The 14,320-nt window shown below is 43.8% G+C and overlaps 1 protein-coding gene across 1 annotated transcript in view; it reads left to right on the forward strand.

The window, feature by feature from the left end:
• The window catches only part of KDM5B (lysine demethylase 5B), a 59,289-nt gene that overhangs the window by 43,996 nt on the left and 973 nt on the right, over positions 1–14,320 (forward strand). Inside the window, exons 19-26 of the mRNA XM_074893455.1 lie at positions 1,467–1,822; positions 2,958–3,096; positions 5,476–5,655; positions 6,520–6,678; positions 8,498–8,983; positions 11,253–11,364; positions 12,745–12,899; positions 13,417–13,743. Coding sequence (XP_074749556.1) covers positions 1,467–1,822; positions 2,958–3,096; positions 5,476–5,655; positions 6,520–6,678; positions 8,498–8,983; positions 11,253–11,364; positions 12,745–12,899; positions 13,417–13,743 — 1,914 coding nt within the window. The remainder of the gene's footprint in view (positions 1–1,466; positions 1,823–2,957; positions 3,097–5,475; positions 5,656–6,519; positions 6,679–8,497; positions 8,984–11,252; positions 11,365–12,744; positions 12,900–13,416; positions 13,744–14,320) is intronic.

The raw sequence follows: 14,320 nt of genomic DNA on the forward strand, positions 1-14,320 counted from the left end.
TCACTTTGTCTCCCACAACCAGCTAGTGCTGATTATTTGCTCACCAGATGATCAGCTCTCAGACAAGTTGAAAGTAATTCAAGATTTGGTGTCAGAATTTGCTGAAGTGCTGCATATCGCACTGAGTGGTAATAAAAAAAAAAAAGAACAACATAAATTCTGGGCAGCTGCAATTCCTGTCTTAAAGGAGAAGGGCTTTGCGTATTTGTGACTCTTGGAACCAGGAGATGCAGCGTGCAGCTCCTGAACGATCTCTTATGGGTCCACACAATGCTGAGACACCAAACAGTATCACGTAACTTTGAATCAGAATGGACCAGTTCAGCTCAGCTTTGTGACTATTGATTTTGAAGCTTTATCTGGTCCAGAATATGTGAATCAGATTTTATCTAATCCTATTTGTTTGTTTATAACATTGTAATTCTGAAGTTATCTCACTATTTAAAAAGCAGTTCAGAAATGCCAGACGTGCAAACAGTTCTTCTCCATCTGGCGTTCGTGAGCAGGGAGATATCAAACACATATGGTCAGGGTATTCTTTTATATCATTCTCAACAATCCTAAATTATATGTAGTCATGCAAATAAGGCTGTTAATATAAATGACCAACAGTTACTGGAGATTGGTTCACAATTTAATATATCTCTAAAAAGGCTTTATTTCCATTCTGTGTGAGATTGCCTACCCTGGCAAACAACCTCATTGGCAAAATATCAAGATGTCAGCTGTGAAGGAAGAGCTTCCTGGCTGAAGTGCTCTTCCAGCAGTACTAGAAGCAGGGCAGGATGACTAGATACAGAATAATTCCAGCCTTTGCAGCGAGATTACACTGGCTAACTGTCCGTTATCCTGGCTGAATTGCAAACAGCCACAGAGGTACCTTTTTGGGGTAATTAGCTGTTGACCATATGGAGAGAGAGAAGGTGTTGCACTGCGTGAAAGAGTGAAATGCCTGTAGCTTACTGGGACTGTGTGGTCCAGCTCAAAAACCTTAATGATGCAGCAGAAATGAACCCCAGAAGCTCTATGCCCTTCTCAACATTCTTCAAAGCCACCTTAATCTTAACCTTGTTGTTCTTCAGCTGCCTTAATCATTCCAGAACAAAACCAGAAAAGAGCGCTGATGAAACGCTTAAAATTTCCCTGGATCCCTTCTGTTGTTCTGAGTCTTCTTCTTGACACCTGTCCCTTAGCTCAGAGGAGTTTGGAGTGGAATTCCCTCGTCCTATGCTCCTCAAGCTCGTGGACACGTTATGTATGAGGAGATGCTGATCTCTACACTGTGTGTTGAAGACACACTCTTTAAGTGTCCCAGATGTCATGACAGTTTGCCGTGCACGCTGTGTGTGTTGCCGTGTGGTGTTTGCTGGGAGGGTTGCACTTAGATGTTTAAACTTGCACTTAGATGTTTAAGAGGTTTGGCAGTGGGTTTTCTTCTGATTTATTGTTGCATTTGTATATTTCAGGATCTTCTTGATCGTGTGGAAGCTTTTCAACAGCAAAGCCAAAAACTCCTTTCTGAAGAAATGCCTAGTGCTGCAGAACTTCAGGAGCTGTTGGATGTCAGCTTTGACTTTGATGTTGATCTACCCCAACTGGCTGAGCTGCGGATACGCCTGGAACAGGCGCGCTGGCTTGAGGATGTGCAGCTGGCTTCCTCAGACCAAAACTCTCTTACTCTGGATGATATGAGACGTCTTATAGACTCAGGTGTTGGACTCGCTCCCTACCCAGCAGTTGAGAAAGCAATGGCGAAGCTGCAGGAGCTCCTTACTGTATCTGAACACTGGGATGACAAAGCCAGAAATCTGATAAAGGCCAGGTAGAAGCTAAATCTCAGTGTTGCCTTTTGTAGTTCCGTGAGCTGTTTAAGATAGAAATAGTTGGCTTTACTTCTGAAGAGGCTCTCTTCTGTTCATCCAGTTCACAGCATGAAGGCAAAACTTGTGCCATCCAGAAAGGGATGGAGAAGGGGGATGAGTGACTGAGCAATTTCAAATGTTGGTGTTGGCTTGCAGTGTTTGTGGTGCCCCACTATCATTGTGCAAATTCTCCTTTTGCCATAAGGAAGGGTTTTAAGATGCTTCTTCCTTCCTTTCCATCTTCTTCCCTCCCCCAGTTTCAGACTGGGGGATGCATGTCCAGATGGAGCTTAGGTATAGACAACCAACTGGTAAAATTTTATTATGTGGACTATTTCTAATGTTGAGGAGATTTTTCCAGAATAGTTGGTACAGGGGAGAAACAAGTCAAATACATCCTTACGGAGAAAAATTTTCTTGCTCATTGCTTTGACTTTCTGATTTATAAAGTACAATGGGGGAGAGCACAGTCTACTTGAAGTTCAGAAAGATGGCACAAACTTGTATGCAAATTTTCTTCTCTCAGGATTCCTGACTTTTAAATATTTTTTAAATTTTTCCCCCAGTCTCATAATTATGAAAGCATTTGAGTGTTTCTTACCCGTTAGTAATAGTGCTGTTTTAAAATGATAACTTCATAGAGCACAAACTGGAATAGGGTTGGTTTAACCTCCAAAATGGAGATGCAGTTGTGTTTGTGCCTCTTTAAAATGTCAGAATCAAATTCTGAAATACAGAAAAGCTGTCTTTGGGGTTTTTTAACCTTCTAATGTAGAATCTCTTAGCTGGTACTGTTTTAGGGTTCAGTGTGTGTTTGAGGAGCCGAGGTTCTATCATTCAAAAGTTCATAAATATTAAATCTCCCATAAACCCCAATGTGTGAATATTTCTAGTAGGAGTCTACAGCAAGCAAATACACATTTCTAGAATCATACCTGCGTTACTAATGCCCTGGTTGTGCAGTATGTGTCCCTAGTACTGGACGTAATGTCACTATTTGGTGTAACCCTTTGGTTTTAATAAGCCAGATGGGTAGAAGAACCCCAATTGTATTGCAGTGAGTGTTTTACATTCTGAGATGTTTTGTTTGCACAGACCACGGCAGTCACTGAGCAGTCTTGTAGCAGCAGTGAAAGAAATAGAGGAGATCCCAGCCTATCTCCCAAACGGTGTCGCCCTGAAAGACGCGGTGCAGAAGGCCAAAGACTGGCTGCAGGAAGTGGAAGCTCTGCAGGTCTGTAAACTGTGCTCTTGGCTTCGTGGTGAGGGATATAACCCCTGTCAGTTTAACAGACCCACACTCTGGTGCGTGCGCTTGATGCTTCAGTAGTGCACTGAATTAAGAATGCTTAATCTGTGACATCTGTTGCCCTAGACACGGTGCAGGTACGCTCGGAGGAGTGCTATTACTTTTACTTCTGTTTCTGGACCTGATTTGTATTTCTTCACCTTTGCAATTAACTGACTGCAATAAAATCTATTAACAAAAATCTAAAGTTAAAAAGATACCACATTATGGAACTTTACCTTAAATTTTGCTCAGTTGATTAGTAACAATTGCCTGGTAATCATATTTCTGTGTACCATTCTGCACCTTACTGCATTCCTGAAACACATAGTATGGAGCAGGTTCTGTTGCTGACTCCTGAATAAACAAATCCCCTAAATCACTAATTTAGAAGATGCTAGAGCAAGCCTTCATTTGCTTGACTAAACAAATAACTTTGCTCTAGCATCTTCTTAAAAAAAAAATAATCCTATTCCAGGAATATTCCTGATCACACCAGTGTCCTGTCCTTGTATTTTCTCCCGTTCTAAATGCACCTTTCTGGAGCGTACCTCAGGTGCTGTGCTGCAGGTGATGTCTCCCCAAGACCTGAGGATACAAGGATATTAACACTTACTGGTGGTGGAATTGCCTCTTCTGAGGCCCCATAGAATTCATTTGCTGTTTCCATATGTGTATCATTAGTGATATTTCAGACATCCTGTGATGGAGAGGTATTCCTTCCTTTGTTAGCCATTAAGCAGGGCCAGTCTCAAGGCTGTTTCTTGTTCTATTCCTGTGTGGTCAGCCTTCGGTTTCATAGATTAAAATACTTGCAGTTTTGTAGAAATTCTGTCTGAATTTTGAGGTGGAAGTTACTTGATTTCCTCCTCTTCCTTCCCTCTTCCCTCCACCCTCTTCCATTTTTAAGGCTTCTTCCAGCTTTGTGTGATTTCCATTTCCATGTTCACACTCTGAAATAAGTCTTCAGCGGAGCAAAAAGTTGATGGCAGAGAATGAAACCAGAGCCTGATAAAGAGGAAGGTTTTCACCTTGGCTTCTGGCACTTCCCAGTTTCCTCTCCTATTTTTTTAAGGTTCTTTGCATCTTTTACAGTTCAGTGGCAGCTTAATCTCCCCTCTTCTCTCTTCCCACTGCCCCCCTTGTGTTAGCACGATTGCTGTGCTGGTTCAAGCCCCAGTGAGCAGTCGTAGCCTGCGCCGACTGCTTGAAGTGGTTCATGGCTCAGCCTCACAAGTGCTCGAGCCAGGGGTCAGTGGGACTGCACGGGTCAGGAAAGGGTAGGACTGGGATAGCCCTGATTTCACATTTTGATAGAAGCTGCCAAGTATTTTCTGATATTTTCATTTGTCCTCATGTTTTTTCTATAAAGTGAACTCTGACCTGACTTACTAGTATTTTCAGGCCTATCTGACCTAAATTGGGCTTTTAATAAAAACTTCTTTCGAGTTCAAGAAGCTTTTATTTAAAAAATTACTTGTCCTGGGCTTAAAAATTTTGAAGGAATAAAGTTCATGGAATGCTAACTTCTGTTTGAGGGCTGTCTCAAGAGGACTTAAGTGAATTGTTCTTGGCATTTGCTAATTTCATGGTTTGGATTCTGAAATTCTGCCTCCTGAATATGGAAAAATGTGTCTGTATGTGCCAAGAGTTTTTGCTTCAGTTCTGCGAAGATTTTAGTAAATGCCTGCAGTCATTGTGACTTGCAGAAAGTTCTTGGTATCAGTACTTTGAGATTGGCTGCTAGAGATGTTGGGGGTGTTCTGGATGAATAGTGCTCGAGTCCCCCATCACTGCCTATTTTAGAAATTACCTCTCAGTGCTGCTTTACTGCTGCACTTCTGACTGGGCTGCCTTAGGCACAGGCTGCTACGTGAACGCACAGAGATCGCTTTCAAATGGCTCATTGGATGCTTGAGATGGTTCCTTGCTTTCGGCATGGCAGGGACTGGGTTAGACTTGCCTTCTGGGCCTATTTCAAAATTATTTTGATTTTCTGCTGTGAATGCAGATTGTTAGATTGGCAGTCTGCTTATATTGTTGACAGCGTCCTTTTTTTTTTTTTTTAAACTGTCATTTGGTAAGTGTATTTCCACCCCCCCACACCCCCACCCCAAGTGTTTTATTAGTTTTGTCTGTGCACTTAATGACTAGAGCATGGGAAGCACAAATGCTGGAGTAACAGCGATAGAAGTGACTGAAGTGTCTTGGCAGTAAATTTGTTTTTACCAGCTCTACCTTCAGTTAATCTAAATGACTTGCTGTGATTCATGGAAGTGGTATATTTTATATACATCAAGCATTTCTTACTTTATAATTTGCCAGGTTGGAGGACGCGTGCCTGTACTGGACACACTAGCAGAACTTGTCACAAGAGGTCGATCTATTCCAGTGCATCTGGACTACCTGCCGAGGCTGGAGTCCTTGGTGTCAGAAGTTCAAGCGTGGAAGGAGTGTGCAGCTAACACATTTCTGTGCGAGAACTCCCCCTATTCTCTTCTGGAGGTAAGAGATCTCAGCTCTAGGGAAGACCGCCGTTCATACCACAGCAGAACCACATCAGAGTTACACTATTAACTCATGAAGTAGCAGTAAATATTAAGTATATTTGCAGAATTGTTTTAGGTTTATATTACTTATTTTAAGATAATTTTTATTAGATTGACCTATGCTTTTAATGATAAATTTAAACTTTTTAAATGCTTAAGATTTAGCTGTACTTTTTCTATGCTTTTTAATCAGTGGCTAATGAGAGCATGCCGTGCCACAGTCTGACATTTTCAGTATAAATATGGGAATATTGACATATTTATGGCACTGAATTTACTTCAGCACGTTAAGCTGCAGCTGCTGGAGTGCAGGTTCAAACCCGCTTCATCCACCTCCAGTTTAGCTGTGATAAGGGTGAGGCTGTAGCTGCTTTCGCTGGCCCTCTGAATCTGTTGCTGCACGTGTGTGAACACCTGCAGTTCTTGAGCAATCCACACCCTCTAGCCTACGCTGAGCCCCTCTTACACCCCCCCACCCCCTCGCCCTCCTCTCTCTGTTAGTACAGAGAGAAATGCAGGGCAGCCCCTGAAATCCTGGGCTTGCAGCTTAAATTGCCTGGAGGCTATTCAGTGTGTCAGCTGTCTCTATATACCAGCAATCTGAATGAAACATGGAGATGTTTCTGGTCTGCCTATTTTATAAAATTGAATTTTTAACCTTCCAGCTCTCCCCATTTTCCAGATAACCTCATCCTAGTCCCCCAAATCTTTGATGGAAAAAACTGCAGGAATCGCTGTTCTCACCAGTCATATGTGGCTGTGTTAGGGCAGGGTGAATGCGTTAGAGGTGTTGCAGCAATACTGCTCTTCTGTCCGTCAGGTGTTGTGTCCCCGGTGTGATATTGGAATGCTGAATCTGAAGAGAAAGCAGAAGAAGTTGAAGGAGCCAGTGCCGAGTGGAAAGAAGAAAAGCACTAAGCTAGAGACTCTGAGTGACTTGGAAAGGGCACTCTCTGAGAGCAAAGATACTGCATCTGCGGTATGTGCTTTAAGATTTTTTTCGAACTGGAGTTTCTTCTAATTTCTGCAAATCTTTGTTTACGTTTGCCTCTCATGCAGAAGTGTTATCTTCCACTCTTTCCTGCTTGCTCTGCTGTTCTGCAGAAGGACTTCTAAGACTGTGCTTTTCTGTGCTTGTTTCAGACTTTCCAAAATTGCTCTTAGTGGAAAAAATGTGTGTTGTCTTTGTGCGTGAAGTAGCCTTACAGTTTGCCAGGCAGTGTCCGTAGCCTAACAAAGCAGAGGAAGATAAGAAGTTGAGATCTATTTTCCTCCACCATACCAAAACCTCATTAAAGATAGGATAGGGTTTTCCCAAGTCTGGTCCCTTCAAAGAACACAATAACCCAAAACTATTTATAATTAAAATAAACACCATAAATAATTTAAAGAAAACCTCATGCAGTATGAAGTCAATAAAACACTAGTTCTGGATGGAGCAGACTTAGTCACGGGTGCTGAAGTGCTTCGTCCCAAGAGACCTATTTCAGAGACTCCACCACGGTCAGATTAAACAATGTCCCGTGATTAATGAGGAGCGATAGACTGGTTTGGTAGGGTTTGAACAGAATTGTCCCTTTAGCTATGGGACATTTGAGTTTTAACCTGTGGCAGCTACTTGAGACCTGTATGTTCAGTGCTTTGGCTTTGGCCTCTCTTGTCTGGAAATCCAGACTTACAGACTGTGTCCTCTGAATCACACCCCCTTCTCCTCTTTGACTAGATAATCTCTCGTAATAGTTGGAGAGAGAGAAAGATACTCACATGCACTGCACCCAGGAAAACACATTCATGTAGTGTGGCAGGTTTATGCCTCTGACCCGAGGGGAAGAGGAACCTCCTTACAGTGAAGGTTTGGATCCTCTCACAGCCCAGCGCTGGAGCTGCGGTGCTGAGCACCCGTGTGTGTGTCATGGGGTGTGCTGTGCCCGAGTCCCCTCTCTGCCCACGCAGGACACAGTTGTCTTAATTTTTGCATATCTGATTTTTCTCTATAGTCATCACATTTCAAGGCCATGATATGTGATATAACTGCTTTTTATATATTTTAAACCCTTCTGTATACGTTTATTTTTATATACATAATAAACCGCATAGAATTTATAAGTTGCAGCTGCTACTAATAGCCTTTATGAAACAAATATATTGCTCTCTTTAATAGCAGCTAATGCTAAAGATTCCTGAAAAAAAGGATCACGAGCAAGTGTAGAAAGGACAAACAACACATTCAGGAGAACACCTGAATTTCACTTGGTGTTTACAAACCCCAGCAGCGAGTACATGGATCAGGGTACGGCCCTGTGCACTTGACAGTCTGTGCAAGGGAGTTACCAGAGATGCATTTGTATTTCTAAAAACTGCCCAGATGTGTGTCAGGATTATGCAGAGTCAGACTGTGTATCTGAGAGACACATTCACAGAGAAGTACCTGCAAGCCAAATCTTGTTTCAGCATCTAAGCTGCTTTAATGAAGGTAATGTTTTTGTAGTACAGAACATGAAGGATTTGGAACAGAGAGGAAGGGAGAGAGTTAGGAGGATATTTTTTTGCAAAGGAGTGTTTTGTATCTGTGGGCCTGATGAGAAAACAGAAGGAAACTGGCCACATAACTGCACATCCTAATAACTGCTTTGCTTCAGACTTCCAAAGCCTTGAAGGCGTAGAGGGGTGAGGAGCTTCTTACCGATGTGAAACACTCGCTGGCATAGCTGAAGAGTGTGACTGTGCAGAGGTCATCGTGTTTCTAGTGAGCGATGTTCCTTTCGAGATTACATCCCTTTCTTTGAACTCCCTTTTAGATGGCTACGCTTGGGGAAGCCCGATTAAAGGAGATGGAAGCGTTGCGTTCTCTGCGAGCGGCAAACGAAGTGAAGGTGTTGTCAAGTGAAGAGGACGCAGAGCTGAAAGTCTGTCTGTGCCAGAAGGAGCCGGCTGCCCCGATGATACAGTGTGAACTCTGCAGAGGGTTCTTCCATACCGGCTGCGTTTCCGTGCCCAGCGTTTTGCAGGGACCTCGCGTGTGGCTCTGTCCACACTGTCATCGATCAGAAAAGCCGCCTTTAGAGAAGATCTTACCGCTGCTGGCCTCCTTGCAGCGCATCCGCGTGCGGCTTCCCGAGGGGGATGCTTTACGGTATATGATCGAGAGAACTGTGAACTGGCAGCACAGAGCACAACAAATGTTATATTCAGGGAATCTAAAACTTATACAAGACAAAGTTGGCTCAGGATTACTGTACAACAGATGGCAAGCCACAGCAGGCCAATTGCCAGAGACAAACAAGGTGAGGCTGAGCTGTTTCTGGGTTTCCTGGCGGTGGGTGGTGTGTGGTCAGCAAGAACAGTCTGTAACACCTCTCGGGGTTTTGGGTTCGTTGTATCAGCATACAGATCCTGGCAAGGCAAACTCTGTTGCTTCACTGATAGAAAGAGTTGGGGTTCTGCCCTGACAGCCAGGACGTGTGTGTCCTCCAGCAGCAGCTTCGTGTTCTCCTGATGGAGTCTTGGGAACAATCGCTCTAAAGGGTCTATTTTCTGTCCTCCTCCTCCCAGCTCCTACGCTCTGATGGGACACTATTCATGACAGAGTTGCTGCAGCTATTGTTTCTAGAGTGCTTAGTATTCAGTTAGTCTTTATATTCTGTTCTTACAAGTATTTCAGTTTTAAGTGTTGAGAACTAGGAACAGAGACACAAACTGTCCAGGGCGTTACCAGCTTAGCTCAGATGAGGTTGTTTTCAGCAGGGTGTCTTCATCCATTACTGCTCCTCCTTCTCCTTATCACTTAGACTAGAACTCCTAAGCTGAATATTCTGCTGATATTACTGAGTTAAGCTACAGTAACTGTTTCAGGTGTGGTCATGAAGGAGTTTCAAACTTGCAGTAAAGACCTTTCAGCAGAAAGCGCAAGGAAAGTGGGAAATGGGTTAAACATTTCTAGTTTTCCTAAAATAATAAATGCAGAAAAAATCTGAAATAAAAGATCTGTGCAGCATAAAGAACATAAAACACCCCAGAATGAAATGCACCCTGTTGCTTTTACTTTCTGATTGAAACCCCTTAGTTTTGCTAGTCCAACCCTGTTACAGTTACTCTGTGTGTTTGTGTTTTCATGCTCAGTTACGGAAAAACATAAAATGTGCCACACATACTTGAAGAGGTATTGTAGTTGCTTCTCCAGTAACTCAGCTATACCAAGTTGCTTGGGTTGACCAAATTTTTCAAATAGGCAAGCATAGTTTTAGAAATTAAGATGATGTTTAGGCATCTAAGAGAATTCTTCTGGCAATTTATCTTTGAAAGAATCTTTTTACTAGAGCAGCCAGTATAGCGGAAAAAAGCTGGGCAAGATTTTGGGCATGTAAGTTGATATGTGGGTCAGAAATGGAAACAGTAAGCTTAGTTTTATTAGCAGAATTTTTATTAGCTCAGTGTGGCACCATGAGGTTCCTCCAACCTGGAAGCAGTCTAACCATTTATGTGTGGTCTGGAGCTCAAGTCAGTAAACCTCCTAAATCAAGGTAACTCTAGCAGAGCCAGTTCAGTTCCTTGTGACCGCATTTCCCAATCAGAAGTCCCTGGGAAGCTCAACAGAAGAGCGTCTGACCACGTGCTTGGGTCCCTCGCTGTGCCTGAGCTCAGGAGCCTTCCTGGAGACAGTGGTGCTGCGGGCAGGTCAGAGGTGGCTCCAGAGCCAGCTTGGCACAGGCACTGAGCTACAGCTTTGGTCTCGATGGATTTGAGGTGGTTTTTCAGTGAATCCAGTGTCTCAGCATTGCTGTCCTGTCCTCTAACAATTGTATTTTCCCTGTTATCTGGGGTAATCCAACACTTACTCTCCCAGAGAAGCCTGTAGCAGTAACCGCTGGACTTGGGCTTCTTTGGCACTGGCCAAAGTGAAGAACGTGGAGCATTTAGAGAGTTTGAAAAATTCACTTTAAAAGAGCTGTGAGAATTGATGAGAGCCAGATTTTGAAAGGAGCCCAGACACCTGCATTAGTGAGGTAGACGATATTTTGGAATGCTTCTGGGGAGATGCCTTTCTGACACTTGTGAGTCCAAAACTGACACTTGCTGGCTTGCGTAAGTGACCTTTGCACAAGTGAGTGCATGTTTTGCCATTGGCATCTCTTCTGCACCTGCTGAGGTGGAGAGAAGTGCTTCAAAACAGTTAGATGTCTCATCGGATCAAGGCAGTGAGAAATCACTTCTTTATTGTGAACAAAAGGAGGAAGCCCTCATTCCACAAGTCTGGGATGATCCCTGGGTTGTCTCTGCTCCACAGGCTCGTTTGCCTCTGGTAGAGGATGCGCTAGGGCCAGTTTCTGATCGCTGTGGAAATGACAATTCACAGCTAAATTCTGGCAATAAAGTTGCTTTTGCCTATTTTCAGGTGTAGGATGAAGGATTTGGGTGTATTAGATTGAGCAGTTTCCAGGAATACAAGATCTAAACAATTGTAAGAGAAACAAGCATTGATTCTGTTGCAGTTATTTGACACTTCAAACTCACATGTTTAGTGAAAATATCTATGTATTTTGTTTTCTTTTATAGGTTTCCCAGACAATTGGAGCAATGTCATTCTCCATGCCTCATGACTGGGATAACAGAACCATATATTTACATTCTCCATTTTCTACAGGACAGCACTGCATCCCACTTCATGGTTCGTAATCTTCACTTTGATTTTTTTCCCCGCCCCGCCTTCGCTTTTTTCCCCTGTGTTTGGTGAAGGAGAGAGGGTTTCCTGGTCAACAGGAGATGGCTGAGGCAGGGAGTCATGTGGCTGCACAGTGTGTCTGGTTGCTTCTCCATCCCCTCAGCAGCTTTGGAACTTTATGTCCAGCTTTGGCGGAGGGGTAAATTTCTCAATGATACAAATTTCCCACGTGTCATGAAAAGATGTGGTGTGATAGGACAAGAGGGTATCGGTGGAGAGCTGGCCCCTTCCCACATGCCCAGCACACACAGCGGGCTGTGGCCAGCCAAAGGGGCTGCAGGAGCGGGAAATGGAGGGGAGAGACCATTTAGTTGTAGAAGGTGGATGGGAACAACGTAGGGAAGTGGTACTGGAGACCATGGGGTACTTAATCCGCAGGACATGAGTCCACGTAAGTTTTGCTGCAGCACAACTGTCAGAGTCACAGAGTTCTCTCAGCTGCTGTGGCTGCTGCTGTGCAGGTTTGCTCAGTGCAGGTCCAGCTTCCTTCCTAGCTTTGTGTTCATTGGACTAACACAGACGTGCTATAAATTACATGGTTTTACTGTAAAAAGTTATTTACCATTTCTTTCCTCATGATGCATAATACTCCAAGGACACAGGTCTAGCCTTACCTTCATGTTTACAAGTCAGTGAAGCTTAGTCCATACTAATATTGCACAAGACACTTCAGTTTAACGTTAGAGTTAAAATCAAACAAGGCAGTTTTGTACAACCAGGTTTATTTTTCAGGCCATATTTGAGTTGTACTGAATACTATATTAAAAAGCTGTTATTTAGATGATGATTTTGGCCCCCCCTTGTTGTGACTATTTCAAAAGCCCAGTGCCAAGTTTTGAAGCTCGATAGCAGCAGTGGCTGGTCACTGCACAGCAGGACTCAGTTGCAAGGCTCATCCCCTCAGCTTTTTTTCCTCTCCTCTCTTGGTTTCACTTACGGATTTCACTCAGTTTGTTCACTGTACCCACTTGTTATATAGTGAGGGGATCATCACAGTTCTTGTAGCTTCAGAAGCAGGAGAAATTGCCAGGAATGATGGCAACTGCTTGTTCTCCAACCAGCAAGAAATGCAAGCATGTAAGGCTTACTGAGCCACAGTGCAGTAACTTTGGTGCAAGCCTTTATCTTTCTTAACCCTGCTGTTAAAAATGAGCCATGAAGAGGGAACAGAGAAAGAGTTAATTCATACAGTTGCAGATTTAAAAAAGTCTTTCACAGTTTTTTGTTAATGTGCTACCAGAGAAGAATTTTCATTATCTGTGCAGTTCTCATCAGTGCTGACACTGAAGAATTCCTTTTCTCCTCTCTCCCTGTCTTTCATAATAGTCATTAGCACAGAGCTGGATGAGCTGATGATGGAAGCCCAGCTGCTACAGGTTTCTCTGCCTGAAATACAGGAGCTGTACCAGATCCTATTCACAAAGCAAAGCCCTGTTTTGCAAACAGAGCAGAGGTCATCCATCGGACCGACAAATGAAAAGGCAAGTGTCTGACAACAGCAGTGAGATTGGGGTCACGTTGGAGTAGAGGCTCTGCCTGAACCCATAAGCTTTACAAAGAGGCTTGTGTGTGTGTCTGTACTTCCATGAAAATATAGTTTCCTTGTTCAAAAGGGGTCAAAAAGTTGGTAACTTAACAAATTTGTTACAAACTATTGAATGTAATTTGTGGCCTAATGTATTTTTTGCAGTTTGAATCTGTTTTTTATGGCCACTCTTTCAAGTACATCTATCCTAATTTGGCTCTTGTCCTGAGTTGAAGAGGCTTTCTGAGAGAGCTGCCTCTGAAGCAGTGGACTCAGAGGCAGGAAATGAGAATCTTTTTTTCTATAAATTCTGTCACTGGGGTGTGACCCTATCCTTTGTGCCCCTTACATACCCTGCTTCTGCTGAAAAGGCATCACTCTGTCAAACAGTGCACCAAGAGCAGGGTATGGAATAAGAGGATAATGAGTGTTAGTTGCATACTTAAAATTTTGCCAAAATCTCTTTCCAACAGAATGAGTGTTGCCGAGGAAAAAAGGATGGAATTAGTTACATGGAGAGAAAACTAAAGCGGCGTTTCGAGAGAGAGAGCTTCTGTGATGAGAAGAGAGCAAGAGTAAAAAAAATGAGAACACCCAAAAAGAAGAAACTGAAACTGAATCACTCAAAGGATCTCTGCACTAACAAACTGGAGAGAGAGCGGGAGCGTCTCTTTGAGATGCAGCGTTCCAGTGAAAGCCACTTGCTTCCCTCAGACATGTCATTCTCTGAGCAGGAGGATTCTGAGGATGAAGATGCCATCTGCCCCGCTGTGAATTGTCTCCAGCCTGAGGGAGATGAGGTCAGTAGAGGCAGACCCGCTGCGGTGCTCTGAGTGCTGGCGTATTCAGATGACCTGAAACTGTTTGACTGCAGAAATACTATTTAGAGAGAGAGCATGAGGCACTTAGTAACCCAGAGACAGGGTCTGCCGCTGCTGGGACACGTTTAGTAACGAACCGTCCCACCTTCTCCAAGAGCAGCCGTGCAGCTGGGCCTGGGGAAGGCAGTGGACATCAAAATGTCTGCACGGAATTGGAAGGAGGAGGTGGGGACTGTGCAGACACCGTATTCATCTCTGCTCTTGAAGTCCGGGTGTAGATAGACTTGACGGGCTGCAGCCTTTATGTGGATGGGGCAGTGCCTTGGAGCTCTGCACAGGCCCACCCGTACTGGAACATGAGAAGAGGGACATCCAGGTGGCTAGGGAGGGCCATGGGGAAGTTGCCCTCCACAACCTTGCTACAGGTGGGAAAGCAACAGGAGGGGTGAGGGAAGCGTGTGCCCTTCTCTCAGCTTCAGAGGGGCTGGACTGCAGCAGTCCAGAGACCAAGTGAGCATGAGTTGAATATCCAGCACTGGCCAGCTGTAGAATGGGA

This window comes from Strix uralensis, chromosome 24 (genome assembly GCF_047716275.1).
Source record: "Strix uralensis isolate ZFMK-TIS-50842 chromosome 24, bStrUra1, whole genome shotgun sequence".
NCBI classification, from domain to species: domain Eukaryota; kingdom Metazoa; phylum Chordata; class Aves; order Strigiformes; family Strigidae; genus Strix; species Strix uralensis.